General features: G+C 43.3%; 1 protein-coding gene across 2 annotated transcripts in view; it reads right to left on the bottom strand.

Annotated features, from left to right (window-relative positions):
- The window catches only part of LOC121002046 (aromatic-L-amino-acid decarboxylase-like), a 320,554-nt gene that overhangs the window by 28,334 nt on the left and 271,172 nt on the right, over positions 1-21,048 (bottom strand). For both annotated transcript variants that reach the window (XM_040433347.1, XM_040433346.1), the window contains exon 13: positions 19,807-19,908. In XM_040433347.1, the coding sequence (XP_040289281.1) occupies positions 19,807-19,908 (102 nt within the window). The remainder of the gene's footprint in view (positions 1-19,806; positions 19,909-21,048) is intronic.

Here is a 21,048-nt window from a genome sequence, read left to right as displayed (position 1 = left end):
TTGAAAATGACAGGCAGAGGAAGAAGCAGGCAGGTCAGCAGGGGTGGTAGGGGTCGGGCAGGTGCACCAGGCTAGAGCCTAAGTGGGAAGTTGGAGAAGGTGCGTGCTATTACTTCAAAGGACGTAGTAAAGTTGGTTGAGTGGCTCACTCAGCATTTTGCTTCTGCGCCCTCCTCATCCTCTGTATCTGCACCCTCCTCACTATCTGTTGTGTGCACCCCCAAAGACACCACCATAGCCCCTTCACTCGAGTCAGAGGAATTCTTTTCCCATCCATTTCCAGACCTTATGATGAGCAGCCATTCTTGGCATCGGATGAGGAAGAGGAGGTAGCAACGGCTGCCACCCATTGGTCTGACGATAGTACCCAGATCAGCCCACGTAGGGTGGTCCCCGCTGTTGCTGCCTACTCTGAGATCTCTAATGTCAGAGGTGGTGAAGGTGACGATGAGGACGTGTCGATGGACGTCACGTGGGTGCCCACAAGAGAGGAAGAGGAGGGGAGTTCAGAGGGGGAGACAGAGCAGCAGATAGGGAGGAGGAGAAGGAGGAGAAGCAGGCAGAATTCGCAGTGCACAGGAGGCAAAAAGCAGAAAATGTATCTGGAGGGAGCCATCCACCATGCACGGTCACATCTTGAGCTCCCAGGATGCGAGCACATGGCTCTGCAGTGTGGGCTTTTTTAAATGTGTCAGCTGCTGACACTAGTGTTGCCATCTGCAGCCTGTGCTGTCAACGCATAAGTCACGGTAAGCCCAACACTCACCTAGGGACAACCGCCTTAAGAAGGCACCTGGCCTCCCATCACCGAGCCCAGTGGGAGCAACGCCGTCAGAACCCACAAAGCCACACTTCCGGTGCTCCACATCCTGCCTCTTCTCTCTCCTCCCATTTGTCCGCCACTCCACCTTCCACCGCCTATAAAACCCTGCTCCTGGCCCTAACTCCTATCCGTATGGGCACCATAGATGCCCTTACACAGGAACCTAGAAAACCCTGGTGGCCCTCAGATGCGCTAATAGTAATAACAGGGCAGAGACAACCCGCTCCTTCTCTGGTGAAGGAACCAGCGTCTCGCTGAGGCCTAGTAAACAACAAAGGTGGGGGGGAATACAAAACACAACAAGCGGAACACTTAACTTCTGAGGCTGATGGATGATGGACGAACAGGACTTCACCACGAACCACACTCCAGCTCTTCCAAAAACCAAATGAAGCTATCCACAGCAAGGAGTGATGGGTAAAGTCAGACTAAATAGGGGGAGGTTAAGGTCACATGATCCACACCTGAACAGGGGGTGTGGACATACCAGCAACACACAGACAAAGTGAAACCAAAAGAGGCTATCAGATAAATAATGTGCAGATAATCTTTCAGACCTTCTCAAACCTGTCACCGGCGTGACAGTACCTCCCCTTCTACGGGTGACCTCCGGGCACCCAGGACCGACCTTATCAGGATGAGCTCTGTGGAATGCTCTCACCAGACGGCTAGCATTAACATCGGTCGCTGGAACCCACATCCTCTCCTCTGGTCCGTACCTTCTCCAAAGAATGAGATACTGGAGGGATCTCCGGAGAACTCGGGAGTCCACAATCCTGCTTATCTGAAATTCTAAATTGCCGTCCACCATGACAGGAGCGGGAGGTAAGGAGGACGATTCAACAGGTTCAACACATTTCTTTAACAACGATTTATGAAATACGTTATGGATTTTCAATGCCTGAGGAAGTTCAAGACGGAAGGCTACAGGGTTAACAATGGCAGTGATTTTATATGGACCAATAAATCTTGGTTCCAACTTCCAAGAAGGTACCTTAAGTTTAATGTTTCTTGTAGACAGCCACACAGAATCACCCACTCTCAGGTCCGGACCACTTATACGTCTCCTGTCAGCCGCACGCTTATACCTGTTGCCCATCTTTTCCAGGTTATTTTGGATTTTCCGCCAAATAGAAGACAAAGAAGAGGAAAATCATTCCTCCTCAGGAATGCCGGAATTATGAGCACCAGAAAATGTACCAAACTGTGGATGGAACCCATATGCCCCAAAAAACGACGACTTATCAGTGGATTCCTGTCCACGGTTATTTATAGCAAACTCAGCTAACGACAAAAATGAAGACCACTGTTCCTGATTCTCTGAAACAAAACATCTCAAATAAGTCTCCAGATTCTGATTAGTGCACTCCATCTGTCCATTCGACTGAGGATGAAAAGCCGAAGAGAAGGACAATTGTACACCCAGACGAGTACAGAACGCTCTCCAGAATCTAGAAACAAACTGAGTCCCTCTATCGGACACCACATCAGAGGGAATGCCATGTAGTTTCACAATGTTGTCGACAAACACCTGCGCAAGAGTTTTAGCATTGGGTAGACTAGGTAATGCAATGAAGTGTGCCACTTTACTAAAATGATCGACAACCACCAGAATCACGGTCTTTCCCAAAGAATTCGGTAAATCTGTTATAAAATCCATGGACAAATGGGTCCAAGGTCTGGACGGAATGGGCAATGGAAGCAGAGATCCGGAAGGCTGAGTATGTGTCACCTTAGCACGTGCACAGGTACCACAGGCTGACACATAGTCCTCAACACACTTACGCAACCCCGGCCACCAGAATCTGCGAGATATGAGATCGACAGTCGATCTGCTCCCAGGGTGCCCAGCAAGCAACGTACAGTGATGTTCCTCGAACACCTTGTGACGTAATTCGGAGGGAACAATTTTCCCTGAGGACAAGAGTCCGGAGCATCCTCCTGTGCCTCCAACACCCTGGCCTCGAGATCAGCATAAATAGCGGATATAACTACCCCTTCAGATAAAATGGGACATGGGTCATTAGACTCACCCCCCCCAGGAAAGCTACGTGACAAAGCATCCGCCTTGACGTTCTTAACCCCAGGGCGATAAGTGACGATGAAGTTAACCACTTGCCATCTGGGCCATATGCCCCCTTCCTGACCAGGCCTAATTTTGCAAAACTGACATATCTCACTTTATGTGGTAATAACTTTGGAACGCCTTTACTTATCCAAGTCATTCAGAGATTGTTTTCTCGTGACACATTGTACTTCATGACAGTCATAAATTTGAGTCAAAATATTTCACCTTTATTTATGAAAAAATCCCAAATTTACCCAAAATTTAGAAAAATTCGCAATTTTCTAAATTTCAATTTCTCTGCTTTTAAAACAGAAAGTGATACCTCATAAAATATTTATTACTTAACATTCCCCATATGTCTACTTTATGTTGGCATCATTTTGGAAATGTCATTTTATTTTTTTAAGATGTTAGAAGGCTTAGAAGCAATTCTTCAAATTTTTAAGAAAATTGCCAAAACTCACTTTTTAAGGACCAGTTCAGGTCTGAAGTCACTTTGTGGGGCCTACATAGTGGATACCCCCATAAATGACCCCATTGTAGAAACTACACCCCTCAAGGTATTCAAAACCGATTTTACAAACTTTGTTAACCCTTTAGGCGTTCCACAAGAATTAAAGGAAAATGGAGATCAAATTTTTAAATTTCACTTTTTTGGCAGATTTTCCATTTTAATAAATTTTTTTCTTTAACACATCGATGGTTAACAGCCAAACAAAACTCAATATTTATTACCCAGATTCTGCGGTTTACAGAAACACCCCACATGTGGTCATAAACTGCTGTATGGGCACACGGCAGGGCACAGAAGAAAAGGAACTCCACATGGTTTTTAGATGCCATGTCCCATTTGAAGCCCCCTGATGCACCCTTACAGTAGAAACTCCCAAGAAGTGATCCCATTTTGGAAACTAGGGGATAAGGTGCCAGTTTAATTGCTACTATTTTTGGGTACATATGATTTTTTGATCATTCATTATAACACTTTATGGGGCAAGGTGACCAAAAAATTGGTTGTTTTAGCACAGTTTCTATTTATTTATTTTTACAGCGTTCATCTGAGGGATTCAGTCAAGTGACATTTTTATAGAGCAGATTGTTACGGACGTGGCGATACCTAATATGTATACTTTTTCTTATTTATTAAAGTTTTACACAATTATAGCATTTTTGAAATGTCCATGTTCTGAGAGCTATAGTTTTTTTATTTTTTGAGAGATTTTCTTATGTAGGGGCTCATTTTTTGCGGGATGAGGTGATGGTTTTATTGGTACCATTTTGTGGGACATAGGCGTTTTTGATCATTTGGTGTTGCACCTTGTGTGATGTAAGGTGACAAAAATTGCTTGTTTTGACACCGCTTTTTTTTTTTTTTTACGGTGTTCACCCGAGGGGTTAGGTCATGTGATATTTTTATAGAGCTGGTTTTTACGGACGCGGCAATACCAAATATGTCTATTTTATTTTATTTTTTCTATTTTTAACTTTTTTTTAATTTCTTACTTGGGGAATTTTTTTTTTTTACATGTGAAACCTTTTTTCTATTTTATTTTTTCAACCCTTTATTTTTTTATTTTTTATTTTACACTTTTCGTCCGCCATAAGGTCATACAAGACCTCTGGGGGACATTTACTTCACTTTTTCTTTTTTTTTTCACTGTTGATTTCTCCTGTAACTGGGGCTGACATAGTAGCCCCAGTTACAGAAGAAATGCACCCCCCAGAGAGGTTGTACAGCATAATTCTGCGCTCTACAGCCTCAGAGCAGGGCTGATCGAGGTCTGTGAAAGACCTCACACAGCTCCTGCACTCTCCGGTCATGGCGGTCACATGACCGCCGGGCCGGAACAGGAAGCGCATAGCGCTTCCTGCTCTGCATACACAGCGTTCGGCGAGCGCTGTGTATGCAGCGATCCAGAAGGCAGGGAAACCTGGGCACTGTCCCTGCCTTCTCTCTGGGTTGCCCTGATGTCACTGACAGCGGGCAACCCGATCAGCAGCTGCACGATTAGCGTGCAGCTGCACTTTCTGAACGGACGTTCTGGAACGTCCGTTCAGAAATAGAGAACCACCTCCCGGACGTTTATAGTCTATGGGCGGACGGGAGGTGGTTAAATCTGGTGAAAAACAATGATCATCTGGCCTGCCTTGGGTTCAGTCGCTTAGCCGACTCCAGGTAGGCCAGATTCTTGTGATCCGTAATTACCATAATAGGATGAATTGCTCCTTCCAACCAATGCCGCCATTCCTCGAACGCCAACTTAATGGCCAGCAATTCCCTATTCCCCACATCATAATTCCTTTCAGCAGTCGAGAGTTTTTTTTAGAAGAAAATGCACATGGGCGCCATTTACTGGGTGAAGGACCCTGCGACAATATTGCTCCTACCCCAACCTCAGACGCGTCAACCTCAATAATAAATGGCTGAGACATGTCCGGTTGCACCAGAATAGGGGCCGAAGCAAAACATTCTTTCACAGCAGAAAAGGCCTGTAATGCCGCATCAGACCAGATAGAAATATCAGCACCCTTCCTAGTCATGTCTGTTAAAGGTTTAACCACCGATGAATAGTTCAAGATAAATTTACGGTAGTAGTTGGTAAACCCCAAAAACGTCATAAGCGCTTTCAGATTTTCGGGTCGGACCTTCTCGGGATCCATAGGAAAACCTGAGGATGAGAGCAGGTAACCCAGAAATTGCACTTCCTGTACAGCAAATACACACTTTTCCATTTTAGCATACAACTTATTCTCTCTTAGGATCTATAACACCTGTCTCACATGATCCTGATGAGTCTCCATATTAGGCGAATAAATTAGTATGTCATCAAGGTATACAACGACAAACCTCCCCACCAGATGATGAAAGATGTCATTGACAAAGTGTGGAAAAACCGCAGGAGCATTGGTTAACCCAAAGGGCATGACCAGGTTTTCAAAATGACCCTCAGGGGTATTAAATGCGGTCTTCCACTCATCCCCCTCCTTAATCCTTACCAGATTATATGCCCCCCTCAGATCCAATTTAGAGAACACCTTGGCACCGACAATCTGACTAAACAAATCCGGAATCAAAGGGAGGGGGTAAGGATCACGGACGGTAATGCAATTGAGCTCACGGAAGTCCAGACATGGTCTCGGGTACCATCCTTTTTCTTTACAAAGAAAAATCCAGCAGCCATTGGGGACTTGGATGGTCTAATATGTCCCTTTGCCAAACTCTCGGTGATATATTCTCGCATAGCCTTTCTTTCAGATTCCGAAAGATTATACAACCGAGATTTGGGCAATTTAGCTCCGGGAATAAGATTGACGGGACAGTCATACTCCCGGTGTGGAGGCAACTCCTGATTACCACTCTCAGAGAAAACATCAGAAAATTATGAAATGAACGAGGGTACAATTTTAGTGGTAACCATAGAGAACGATGCATTAAGACAGTTGTCCATGCAAAAACCACTCCAATCGAGAATCTGTCTCGCTTGCCAATCGATGTTAGGGTTATCGGCTCCAGCACTCACTTTTGTTGAAGTGTCTTTTTCTCCATACTTTATTTGCAAGTGTTCACAGATATATAGGACACAATATCTCTCTGGTGTATTGGCTGTTGACGCGTTTTGAAAACTTCTTATTCGTACTGTTACGAATAAGACGTTTTCGAAACACGTCAACAGCCTATACACCAGAGAGATATTGTGTCCTATATGTCTGTGAACACTTGCAAATAAAGTATGGAGAAAAAGACACTTCAACAAAAGTGAGTGCTGGAGCCTATATTTTGTTATTTGTTGCACCTTTCAAAGGAGGTTGAAAAACCTGGCACCGTGCACACAGGTATATCCGAATTGCAGATTAGATTGAGCTGGTATCTGCATTGTAGATGTTAGGGTTATGTTTGCTTAACCATGGTAAGCCCAACACCAACGGAGCAGGCAGACCCTCCAACACATAACAGGAGATAGATTCCTGATGCAAATCACCCACTCTTAAATGAATGTCATTCACTACCTGCGACAGGCATTTTTGGGCGAGAGGTGCTGAGTCAATTGCAAAGACAGAAATACTATTCTCTAATGCATTAGTAGTCAACCCGTGAATGCGTACAAACTGTCCATCAATCAAGTTAACTCCTGCCCCACTGTCGATAAATGCTTAGATTTTCACAGTTTTGGACTCTAGCGCCACCTCGGCAGACAGGAGAAAACGGGTACTACCAGTAAAAGACAAAAGTAGGTTTTCTTGCTCCCCACCCATACTACCAATAGTAATTTGGGGATTAAACGTTTTTTTCTTTTTGTTTACACCTTGATGCTGCAAGTACGGCCAGATATTCACCAAATGTCCCTTCTTGCTACAACAAAAGCAGAGTCCTTTCACATGACCCAAGCTTTTGCCAATAGTTCCAGGAGTGGCTCCTCCTAACTGCATAGGCTCATCACAAGGCACAACCACCCGTGTCTCTCCACCATAAGTGTCAAAGGAAGCAGTACCCTTATTGGACAGTACGTCCTGAAGGTGAGGACCCCTAGATCTCTCCCTCAGGCGTCTATCAAGACGTACAGCAAGAGACATAGCTGCTTCCAATGACTCAGGATTTTCATGAAAAGCCAATGCGTCCTGCAGTCTTCTCAGACTCACACGTCCTGAACTTAGTCATGCAGCAATTTGTATCCAAATACCCTGGGTAATTACCATATTAATGAAAGTGATTTTCTAGACAAAGGACAACACTTAGGGTAGTAATACAAGTATATTTTAATACAAAACGAGCAGACTGATGTGATGATGTTAAAAGCTCTGTCACTAAAATCCAGGTGACAGAATCCCTTTAAGGACCAGTTTAGTACATGTACGGCGCATGGTCCACCAGGTGCTGGGGGAGGATCGAGAGGGAATCGGGGCACCATGGCTGCTTTTTACCGGCAGGCAGCCATGCCGGGTAAGGGCAGCATGGTGCAGTACCGCCCCCCTGCAGCTCCAAGCACTGCGATTGGCCGGTCAAGGAGGACCGGCACATCGCAGCACCGGAAGCTGAAAGAAGCTCACCCACACGACGCCACACACGCTGTCTGCCATCTGCCCTAAACAGTGAAAACCGGGACTCATCCGTGAATAGAATGCCTCTCCAACGTGCCAGACGCCATCAAATGTGAGCATTTGCCCACTGAAGTCGGTTACGACGACGAACTGCAGTCAGGTCCAGACCCCGATGAGGACGACGAGCATGCAGATGAGCTTCCCTGAGACGGTTTCTGACAGTTTGTGCAGAAATTCTTTGGTTATGCAAACCGATTGTTACTGTGGCTGGTCTCAGACGATCATGGAGGTGAACATGCTGGATATGGAGGCCTGGGCTGGTGTAGTTACACGTGGTCTGCGGTTGTGAGGCCAGTTGGATGTACTGCCAAATTCTCTGAAAAGCCTTTGGAGACGGCTTATGGTAGAGAAATGAACATTCATTGCATGGGCAACAGCTCCGGTAGACATTCCTGCAGTCAGCATGCCAATTGCACGCTCCCTCAAATGTTGCGACATCTGTGGCATTGTGTTGTGTGATCAAACTGCACATTTCAGAGTGACCTTTTATTGCGGGAAGTCTAAGGCACACCTGTGCAATGTTCATGCTGTCTAACCAGTACCTTGATATGTTGATATGCCACACCTATGATGTGGGATGGATTATCTCGGCAAATGAGAAGTGCTCACTAACACAGATTTAGACATATTTGTGAACAATATTTGAGAGTAATGGGTCTTTTGTGTATGTCGAAAATGTTTCAGATCTTTGAGTTCAGCTCATGCAAAATGGGAGCAAAACTGAAAGTGTTCGTTTATATTTTTGTTCAGTGTATATATATATATATATATATATATATATATATATATATATACAGTACAGACAAAAAGTTTGGACACACCTTCTCATTCAAAAAGTTTTCTTTATTTTCATGACTATGAAGGCATCAAAACTATGAATTAACACATGTGGAATTATATACATAACAAACAAGTGTGAAACAATTGAAAATATGTCATATTCTAGGTTCTTCAAAGTAGCCACCTTTTGCTTTGATAACTGCTTTGCACACTCTTGGCATTCTCTTGATGAGCTTCAAGAGGTAGTCACCTGAAATGATCTTCCAACAGTCTTGAAGGAGTTCCCAGAGATGCTTAGCACTTGTTGGCCCTTTTGCCTTCACTCTGCGGTGCAGCTCACCCCAAACCATCTCGATTGGGTTCAGGTCATCTGGCGCAGCACCCCATCACTCTCCTTCATGGTCAAATAGCCCTTACTTTCAAAGTTTTCCCAATTTTTCGGCTGACTGACTGGCCTTCATTTCTTAAAGTAATGATGGCCACTCGTTTTTCTTTACTTAGCTGCTTTTTTCTTGCCATAATACAAATTCTAACAGTCTATTCAGTAGGACTATCAGCTGTGTATCCACCTGACTTCTCCTCAACGCAACTGATGGTCCCAACCCCATTTATAAGGCAAGAAATCCCACTTATTAAACCTGACAGGGCACACCTGTGAAGTGAAAACCATTTCAGGGGACTACCTCTTGAAGCTCATCAAGAGAATGCCAAGAGTGTGCAAAGCAGTAATCAAAGCAAAAGGTGGCTACTTTGAAGAACCTAGAATATGACATATTTTCAGTTGTTTCACACTTGTTTGTTATGTATATAATTCCACATGTGTTAATTCATAGTTTTGATGCCTTTAGTGTGAATCTACAATTTTCATAGTCATGAAAATAAAGAAAACTCTTTGAATGAGAAGGTGTGTCCAAACTTTTGGTCTGTACTGTATATACAGTATATATATATATATATATATATATATATAGTACATTTTTAGCCAGTGTTCACTTTATTAACACTGTAGTGAATTTTTATACTACAGTTTTTGCACGCACGCACGATCTGTGTGCGTGCGTACTGCAGAGCACCAATCAGTAGTGTGCTCATTTACATCTGCACATTATAGATTTTTTTTTTTTTTTACATTTTTGTGTGTGAAAAAAAGACCTGCAGTTAGTGGTAGTTAGTTAGAATTTAGTGTTAGTTTAGAATTTTGCACGAACGTACCATATGCATACGTGCATTTTGCAGCCACTACCATTACTGATCGCGTCTGCTCAGTTTGCACAGCAAGTTGTTTTTTGTGCAGAATATATATATATATATATATATATATATATATATATTTTACAGAAAATACTTTTTTTTCCTCCTTTTTTTCTTCTAAAATTTAATTTTAAATTTATTACAAGCCCCTTAATGTGTGAAAACACAACATACACACCCCTCACACGAAATAAAGGTTTTCACATTTCACACGTCACACCCCAATAAAATAAAAATGGCCCGTCCATTCCAACGAGTATACTCAGCTGAAGAGGCATACGCCATGCATGCCTCCAATACTAAGTCTGCCAGTTAGGGAGAAGAGGATGCCACTTTTCTCTACCCCCTCATCATCATCATCATCCGCTGATGAGGAACCCTCTAGAAGGTGCCCCAGGGTAGCAGCGGAGGCAGCCCCCCCAGAGTGAACCCTTATGGAACCCACCCCCTGACGATTATCAGCCCCAAATTCCGGATTTTAACGGTAGGTCCAGAATACAGATATAGTGTGGGGTTCACTGAACTAGATTTTTTCAAAATCTTCTTCTCTGAAGATTTTGTAAATTTAATGGTGGCCCAGGCCGGAGAGGGCCCCAGTACTTCTGGAAGTCATGGTGCCTGTGTTGTACCAGAGCAACATTTTCCAGGTCAAGTCCCCAGACAGCAAGGAAGGGAAGGACCCAAAAAAGATGCAGGGTGTGTTCCAAAAGGGGGATAAGGAAAGACACCATTTAACACTGCGAAACCTGCCCTGAAATACCTCGCCTGTGCATGCAGGAGTATTTAAAATCTACCACTCATCCATGGAGTATTAATTTAATGTCATCCATGATGTACCCTGTAGTTTTACCACCGCATATCTCTGATTTAATCCGCATAGCTTACAGATCCACTTTTCACCAACCACTACATATTCATTTCTGTGAAACACCTGTTAGGTCAAAAGTACCCTTTCCACCCCTTAAAATGTTTGTACGGGAGTGCTCTTTCCAAAATAGGGTCACTTATTGGGGTTTTTAATTTAAGGGGACCCCAGGAATTTTTTTAATGCAACATGGCACCTAAAATGCATGTCTACCAATTCAGGCCAGTCAAATTCACATTTAGCTGTTTCCCTGCTGTTCACCCACACAGCAGGCTACAAGCACATATGGGGCCTTCCTGAATCAGGATTAAATGGGGAACATATACTGGGGTGCATTTTCTCCTTTAACCCCTTGTAAAAGTGAATTTTTTTTAATTTTTAATTTTCACAAATGTGTGCTTTGAAATCCTTTAGCAAGTGTTTCTGCCTTCTGTGAGACACCTGTTTGCCTAAAAGTACCCTTTCCACCACTTAAAATGTTTGCACGGGGGTGCCCTTTCAAAAATGGGGTCACTTCTTGGGGTTTTTAATTTCTGGGGACCTCAGGAATCTTAAATGCGACATGGTACCTAAAATAAATGTCTGCCAATTCAGGTGAGCAAAATCCATATTTTGCTGTTTGACTCTAGAGCCCTGCTGTGCGCCCATACATCATTTTTTGAGCATGTATGGGGTGTTGCCATATTTGGGGGTAAATGGGGAACAAAATGTGGGGTGCATTTTGTGCCGTTACCCTTTGGGAAAGTGAAAAATGTCGGTGTAAAGCAACTTTTTTTGTGAAAAAAAATGCAATTTTTCATTTTCACTGCCAAGTGTTCCTAATTCTAGTTAACACCTTTGAGGTCAAAGTGCACACCTTGAAAGATTCCTTGAGGGGTGTAGTTTCCAAAATGGGGTCACTTTTTGGTGTTTCCACTGTAGGGCCCCCTCTTCTTATGCAACATAGCTCCCAATTACCATTCCAGTTAAATCTGCTCTCCTAAAGCCATATGGTGCTCCTTCCACTCTGAAGCCTGCTGTGCACCCATACATCAGTTTTTGAGCACATATGGGGTGTTTCTGTAAACTCCAGATTCCTTTGCAGTCTATTACAGCCTGAAGTCTGGAACTCATAGACATCACCAGGCACTGGGTTTCATCCCTGGTGATGCTCTGCCAGGCCTCTACTGCAACTGTCTTCAGTTCCTGCTTGTTCTTGGGGCATTTTCCCTTCAGTTTTGTCTTCAGCAAGTGAAAATGCATGCTCAATCAGATTCAGGTCAGGTGATTGACTTGGCCATTGCATAACATTCCACATTTTCCCCTTAAAAAACTCTTTGGTTGCTTTTGCAGTATGCTTTGGGTCATTGTCCATCTGCACTGTGATGCACCGTCCAATGAGTTCTGAAGCATTTGGCTGAATATGAGCAGATAATATTGCCCGAAACACTTCAGAATTCATCCTGCTGCTTTTGTCAGCAGTCACATCATCAATAAATACAAGAGAACCAGTTCCATTGGCAGCCATACATGCCCACGCCATGACACTACCACCACCATGCTTCACTGATGAGGTGGTATGCTTAGGATCATGAACAGTTCCTTTCCTTCTCCATACTCTTCTCTTCCCATCACTCTGGTACAAGTTGATCTTAGTCTCATATGTCCATAGGATGTCGTTCCAGAACTGTGAAGGCTTTTTTAGATGTCGTTTGGAAAACTCTAATCTGGCCTTCCTGTTTTTGAGGCTCACCAATGGTTTACATCTTGTGGTGAACCCTCTGTATTCACTCTGGTTAAGTCTTCTTTTGATTGTAGACTTTGAAACACATACACCTACCTCCTGGAGAGTGTTCTTGATCTGGCCAACTGTTGTGAAGGGTGTTTTCTTTTCAAAAATCGCGCGCCTCTGGTCATTCGGCGCAGGCGCTCTGAGATGAGGAGGCTCGTCTCCTCAGCACTCCCTCAGTGCGCCTGCGCCGATGACATCACCGAAAGAGAAGACGTCATCGGCGCAGGCGCACTGAGGGAGTGCTGAGGAGACGAGCCTCCTCAGCTCAGAGCGCCTGCGCCGAATGACCAGAGGCGCGCGATTTTTGAAATACTGACAGGGCCGGCCGGAGGAGGAGATCACGGCTGGCCCTGTCAATCAACACGGCGAGGGGGCGGATTTCTGCTGCGGCTACCAGCAGGTAGACGCCCTACTTGCTGGTAGAGCCCTCATTTACATATTATAAAACTTCGTTTTCTAAAGAATCGGCCGCATGAAAGTAAGTAAGACCATTATATTCTCCTATATCGCGCTATAAGGAATCTAACTATCCAAAAAAAAAAAAAGAGTTTTGTGGGGTGACAGAAACCCTTTAAGGACTTAAATTTGGGAATGGACATGCCACCTAAACAGAGAAGTCTGGGCCTACGGTGGGACCTATTAAAGGACACTTTCAGCTTTCAAGTCAGCTCTACAGACAAGCCATTTACCAAGCGTGGTGTTCTGTCAGTGGTAAACAGACTATACGACCCAATGGGATTTGTGGCTCCTATCACCATACAAGGTAAAGCCTCAGACAGCTCTCAGAGTCTATTAAAGATTGGGATGCTCCACTGCCATCTGACAAGCTTTCAAAGTTGGAGTCCTGGAAGCAATCTCTACACGCCTTAGGTGGCATCCATATACCACGCTGCTACACCTCAGCTTTCCTTGCTACGAGCCGGAGAAAAGAGCTTCACATCTTCTCAGACGCATCTACTGAGGCGATTGCGGCTGTTGCCTACCTCAAGGTGAGAGACTCTTCTAATCAAACCCACATAGGGTTTCTGTTTGGGAAAGCTAAGTTAGCACCTAAGCCTGAGCACACAATTCCTAGGCTTGAACTTTGTGGGACTGTGCTAGCCGTAGAAATCGCAGATTTCATATTACGCGAGCTAGACATTCAGATAGATGACACCAAATTCTACACAGACAGTAAGGTTGTCCTGGGCTACATATACAACCAGACTAAACATTTCTATGTCTACGTCAGCAACCGTGTAGAAAGAATCAGGAAATCATCTAAACCTGAACAATGGCATTATATCCCATCTGAAATTAATCCTGCAGATCATGCTACTAGGCCAGTGTCTGCAAGTGTATTTGCCAATTCTTCTTGGTTAACAGGTCCTGAATTCCTGCTGGATCACACAGAAGAGACCATAGCTGACATCTTCGGTCTTCTAGAACCTGACAAGGATCCAGAGATTCGTCCTGAAGTTACAACCCTCGTCACTAGAACTGAACAAAGACTCGTCTTGGGCTGTCAACGCTTTGAACGTTTTTCCAAGTGGATAAAGCTTGTACGCACCAACGCAAGGTTAGTCCATATCGCACACTGCTTTCACACAAAGCCCACGGATGTTCAATGTCAAGGTTGGCACATGTGTCAAAAGCCTCTTTCTGCAAAGGTGAAATTATCATAATACGCAGTGTACAACAGGATGTCTTTGGCTCTGAAATTAAATGTATCCGTGACAAGAGGGACATTCCAAAAAACAGTCCAATTGCTAACCTGAAACCATTCATTGACAATGATGATATGTTAAGAGTTGGTGGACGCTTAAACAAGGCTGAATTGGGAGAACAAGAACAAAATCCTCTCATAATACCTGCTCGCCACCATATCACCACTCTGCTCATACGGCACTACCATGAAAGGGTTAAGCACCAAGGTAGACACTTCACTGAAGGTGCCATAAGGGCTGCCGGCCTTTGGATCATAGGAGCAAAAAGACAAATTACAGCTATGCTGCACGGCGGTGTTCAGTGCCGTAAATTAAGAGGTAAACATCAGCAACAGCTAATGTCAGATTTGCCAGCTGACAGATTAAGTACTGACCCGCCTTTTTCTCATGTTGGATTGGATGTCTTTGGGCCATGGATGATAACATCCCGCAGAACTAGAGGTGGCAAGCAAACAGTAAACGATGGGCAGTGCTGTTCACTTGCTGTTCACTTGCATGAGTGTGCGTGCAGTACATAAGTGATAGAATCTATGAATGCCTCAAGTTTCATCAACGCTCTAAGACGATTTCTTGCTATCAGAGGACCAGTCGAAAAACTGAGGTCTGACTGTGGAACTAATTTCGTTGGAGCCTATAGAGAGTTACAACTCAACTCTAAGCCAATCTAAGAACTTTTAGCTGAAAAGGGCTGTACATGGATTTTCAATCCTCCTCATTCTTCCCACATGGGCGGCTCATGGGAGAGAATGATAGGCATCACACAGAAAATACTAGACTCTATGTTTATGGACTTAAACTCCTCAAGACTTACCCACGAGATTCTAACCACCTTCTTGGCAGAAGCATCTGCCATAATCAACTCAAGACCACTTGTTCCAGTGTCTTCAGATCCAGAGAACCCAACTATCCTTACCCCAGCTACCCTGCTTACCCAGAAGCTTGGGTCCGTTCTTGTTCCACCTGGAAACTTTAAAGACGGAAATCTGTGCTTTGATCAATGGAAGAGAGTACAGAACCTTGCCAACCGCTTCTGGAATCGTTGGAAGATGGAGTATCTTTCCACTCTGCAAGGACGCAGGAAATGGTAACGACAGTACCCTAATATAAAAGTTGGAGCTCTCGTTCTGCTCAAAGATCAGCAAGCTGAAAGAATCGAGTGGCCTATAGGACTTATTGTGAAGAGCGTTCCTAGCGATGATGGCAAGGTACGCAAGGTGAAGGTGAAAGTTGCAAGACAAGGGACTGTAAAGACTTTCATCAGGCCTATCACGGAACTTGTTCTGCTCTTGCCCTTTGGAGAATAAACTTATTGCCTATGCTGCTGGATCCTACCTAAAACTTCAAGCAAGAAGTGTTTGAACTTACTTGTTACATTTGAAGTCTTGCATTTTGGATATTGCATTATATGCCTGTTCTCTTATGTTTTTCAGGTCCTCGGACATCAAGCAAATTACTGTTCTTTATTTGCAATCATGTAACTACCGTTATCTTTTATATAGTGACATTTTCAATGCCAGGCGGTGAGTGTGCTGCTACGCAGTTAAATTTATATAGTTATTTCGTTGAACTATTCATATATTCATATGTTGTCATATGCTCTCATCTAGTGGCCGTTTTTGGTAATTCACTTTGTTTTCTGCTTAAATCTGTCATTCATTCCTTGCTCCACCCGCTTCTTCTGTGTACCTCACTTCCTGTCTTCTTCATTCTGCTCCTGGGAATCAATAGGTACACTTGTATTTCATTCTAGCTTGTAAAAGCATCATCTTTTGACCACATACAACACCGCACAACTCCACAATCTAGCTGTTTCTGCTATACTCTGTTATCTGGCTACAGAATAAAGCAACTTACTGTACTTGGATAAACTCGATGTTGGTGAGTTCAAGCTATCCGATAAGGATTGTCCGCAGTGATTATATCTGCTCATACAGGCCAGGCATAGAGGTCTCACTAGGGATAAATTGCTATTACAACAATCTGAGTCAGAATAAGGGGTCCATCTGAAATGTGGCATCAACACAGAAAAAAAAGAGCATGCTGTCTGGTTTCAGAAACATCTCGTGCAATCTTTTGCATGAGGACTTCACAATATCCAGCAACAGGCAGCATCACAAGTAAGAAAACTGGGGCATCAAATTCACTAAGTGTGAGGAAGCTGGGGTATATTCACATTGCATGAAAATAACAAGATCACACGCAAGTTCTACTTTACACCAGTTTGATAAGTTACCCCAATAGCCTTTTCTTTTTTTTCAAAGAATGATCCCTCTGTTCTAAAAACAGGAGATAAATAAGTACAGACCGCTAACAGCCAGGGAGAAGGAATCTCGCAAGAACTTGAGCTCCTTCTCCCTGGCTGTGAGCGGTCCACTCTGATTGGATCACGCTCACAGCCAGGGAGAAGGAGACACCCACAGCAGAAGACTGCGTCTCCTCCCCATTGCGAGTATACTGCTCATTATAACACAGTGCGCCAAATCGGAGGGACCACAGCGGACGAACGGGGGAGGGCTTTTTTTAAAAAAAACAAAACACCCATGGCATTAGTGGGGGCCGCCCTACAAAGGTAATACCATAATTAGGCTATGTCAAAACTAATAAAAGGTCCTCTTTTAAGTTCGCTCATCCCTAGTTAGAACCCAACCACTGTAGACTGTATACATTGGAGTCCGTATATTATGAGGGCGCCAGACCTCTGAACACCCTTTGAGTTTTCACATAGTGACTTTTATTTAGTGACTTTTATTGAGTGATTTTTATTTTTTACAATTTTATTGTGATATCCTCTATTATTGAGTTTTAAATCATGCATAGAGCATTATAGCCTGAATAAACAGTCAAATACAAACCGGATTCCAAAAAAGTTGGGACACTAAACAAATTGTGAATAAAAATTGAATGCAATGATGTGGAGATGGCAAATGTCAATATTTTATTTGTAATAGAACATAGATGACAGATCAAACGTTTAATCCGAGTAAATGTATCCTTTTAAAGGAAAAATACGTTGATTAAAAATTTCACAGTGTCAACAAATCCCTAAAAAGTTGGGACAAGTAGCAATAAGAGGCTGGAAAAAGTAAATTTGAGCATAACGAAGAGCTGGAAGACCAATTAACACTAATTAGGTCAATTGGCAACATGATTGGGTATAAAAAAGAGCTTCTCAGAGTGGCAGTGTCTCTCAGAAGCCAAGATGGGTAGAGGATCACCAATTCCCAAAATGTTGTGCAGAAAGATAGTGGAGCAATATCAGAAAGGTGTTACCCAGCGAAAAATTGCAAAGACTTTGCATCTATCATCATCAACTGTGCATAACATCATCCGAAGATTCAGAGAATCTAGAACAATCTCTGTGCGTAAGGGTCAAGGCCGTAAAACCATACTGGATGCCCGTGATCTCCGGGCCCTTAAACGACACTGCACCACAAACAGGAATGCTACTGTAAAGGAAATCACAGAATGGGCTCAGGAATACTTCCAGAAACCATTGTCAGTGAACACAATCCACCGTGCCATCCGCCGTTGCCAGCTGAAACTCTACAGTGCAAAGAAAAAGCCATTTCTAAGCAAGATCCACAAGCTCAGGCGTTTTCACTGGGCCAGGGATCATTTAAAATGGAGTGTGGCAAAATGGAAGACTGTTCTGTGGTCAGACGAGTCACGATTCGAAGTTCTTTTTGGAAATCTGGGACGCCATGTCATCCGGACCAAAGAGGACAAGGACAACCCAAGTTGTTATCAACGCTCAGTTCAGAAGCCTGCATCTCTGATGGGATGGGGTTGCATGAGTGCGTGTGGCATGGGCAGCTTGCATGTCCGGAAAGGCACCATCAATGCAGAAAAATATATTCAGGTTCTAGAACAACATATGCTCCCATTCAGACGTCATCTCTTTCAGGGAAGACCCTGCATTTTTCAACAAGATAATGCCAGACCACATTCTGCATCAATCACAACATCATGGCTGCGTAGGAGAAGGATCCGGGTACTGAAATGGCCAGTCTGCAGTCCAGATCTTTCACCTATAGAGAACATTTGGTGCATCATAAAGAGGAAGGTGCAACAAAGAAGGCCCAAGACGATTGAACAGTTAGAGGCCTGTATTAGACAAGAATGGGAGAGCATTCCTATTTCTAAACTTGAGAAACTGGTCTCCTCGGTCCCCAGACGTCTGTTGAGTGTTGTAAGAAGAAGGGGAGATGCCACACAGTGGTGAAAATGGCCTTGTCCCAACTTTTTGGGGATTTGTTGACACCATGAAATTCTGATTCAACATATTTTTCCCTTAAAATGGTACATTTTCTCAGTTTAAACTTTTGTTCCGTGATTTATGTTCTATTCTGAATAAAATATTAGAAGTTGGCACCTCCACATCATTGCATTCAGTTTTTATTCACAATTTGTAGTGTCCCAACTTTTTTGGAATCCGGTTTGTACATTATTTTACATTATTTTCCAGAAGGTGGTGTGCCTGCTCTTTTCCTTGCTACATTTTCTTACCTTTAACTGGGTGGGTGACCCAGTGAGCAGTGAACCCACTGTTTACCCTTCCATCCAGGTGTTGAGCCTCCCTACTTTGACATTTTTAGTTTCTCCCTTGCACTTCTAGAGGCTTTGCCTAATTTATGATTACTTCAGTCCCTGTTTAACGTGTAAATGATAACAAATTTGCCCCAGTCCCCGTCACACGTTAGTTACCTTTTTTCTAGGTAATGGAATAAATCTGTTGTGTTTTTGTCACCAGAGGTTATTTGCTTGTTCCGAGAGATTGGTTTGAGGTGTCTGTGTAATGAAGATACCATTCCCGCACCAAAAACCACCACATGTGTTACTTGCGGTATTTGGTGCAGATTTTGAGTATTTTCTGTGAAATCCACAGAAAAAATAAATAAATAAAAAAAGCACAGAGGACTAACCTGCTGCGTATTTAAGGACAACTGCACACGTCGATTTTGTGCTTTTTTCACATGCAGAAAAACCAGAGCAAAACATTACCAGCAAAGTGTATGAGACAAATCTCATGTACACTTTGCTTCTTTGTTTCGTGCAGATTTATAAATCCGCAGCATGTAAATTAGGTTTGCAATTCTAGCTGCTGATTTTACCCTTTTCAAAGGAAGGATAAAATCTTCCAAAACTGCAATTATCAATTGTGGTCTTTGGTGCAGAAATGCACAGATAACCACACTGAAATGCGTTCGGATCTTCTGCACTTTCACCCGCACCAGTGTGCAGCCACCCTAAATCTGCACGGCAGGTCAATTTCCGCACAGAAAAGAGCAAAGTGTACATGAGATTTGTCTAATCCCGCTGTGTAAATCTGTGTGGAAACACTGCGTGAAGGCACCATGTTCTCTCTGCTATCTATAGAGAAAATCCATTCACAGACAAGTCACAGCTCTACAAAAAGCTCTAAAAATACAAAGCAAAAATTCTTACCTTTAAACGGAAGCATACAAGACCCAAAATAACCGGAGCACATATTTCAAACCGATCATCATTTTTCACAAACTCATGAAATTCCTGTGCTAATCCTATATGCTGTGAAATAAAAAAATACAATGATACATTAGAATACAGTGAAACCTCTACAAAAGACCCAGAAGATCACCTCTTTGACAAGACTACATCTAATCCAGATCAGACTTCCTGCAACAGATTTTCAGTTCCCTCATATATTCGTACTGGAAGACCACTTTTCAATGCGATTTGGCTGGTCATCTCAGAGGGGTATCACTGTATGTATTTCCATACAAATACCAGAAGTCATGGTCGGCAGAGGTGGAAATTGCAGACTAACTAAATTTACTTTGCACAGCCTGAGAGGGGATATAACATGACTTCATTGCTGCCATACTGCTTTCTTCCTCTGCTGTCAGCAGAGTGCTAGGGAAGGTTTCAGCTGATAACCTGAGTGACGTTGTACAGTCATACTGTACCCTTACACATTAGGGCTGTATTACACCAACAGGTTATCTGACAGATTTTCTGACCAATCATTAGTCAGATAGCCATTTACACACACTTTTAGTTATACACACCAACTATTAGGGCTCATGCACACAAACGTATTTTTCTTCCGTTTCCGTTCCGTTTTTATACTACAGGTCCGTATGTGGAACCATTCATTTCAATTGGTCCGAAAAAAAACTTAAATGACTCCATGTGCATTCTGTTTCCGTATGTCTGCATGTCCGTTCCCTAAAAAAATAGATCATGTCCCATTCCTTTGCATTTTGAGGACAAGAACAGGCATCATTATAATAGATCCACACAAAAAAAGGATGCAATACGGATGTCATCCGTTTTTTTTTTTTTTTTTGCTGATCCGTGTTTTGCGGACTGCAAAACACATACGGTTTTGTGCATGAGCCCTTAGTCTGATTGGACAGATATTGGTCAGATAATCTGTTGGTCCAACACAGCCATTAGACAGAGCTTAGCCATATCAGATAGTTACCTAATGTGCATGGCGCCACACAAGTCTACACCAGTGGCAGATGTCAGGAGAATTTCAACATGTCCAATCCCTTCTTTCAGAGAAAAAAAATGGGGTAAGCAGCACTCCAGGTCCCAATTTCGGGACAAACGCCGATAAAAAATATGGTGAGATGGTGCCCGTGGATGGGGATCCTGGCTGGGGGTCCCGTCAGGTAAAAAAATATAGAGAAATCCACAGCA

This window comes from Bufo bufo, chromosome 5 (assembly GCF_905171765.1).
Source record: "Bufo bufo chromosome 5, aBufBuf1.1, whole genome shotgun sequence".
NCBI lineage: Eukaryota > Metazoa > Chordata > Amphibia > Anura > Bufonidae > Bufo > Bufo bufo.
This window is presented reverse-complemented; position numbering and strand designations above follow the sequence as displayed.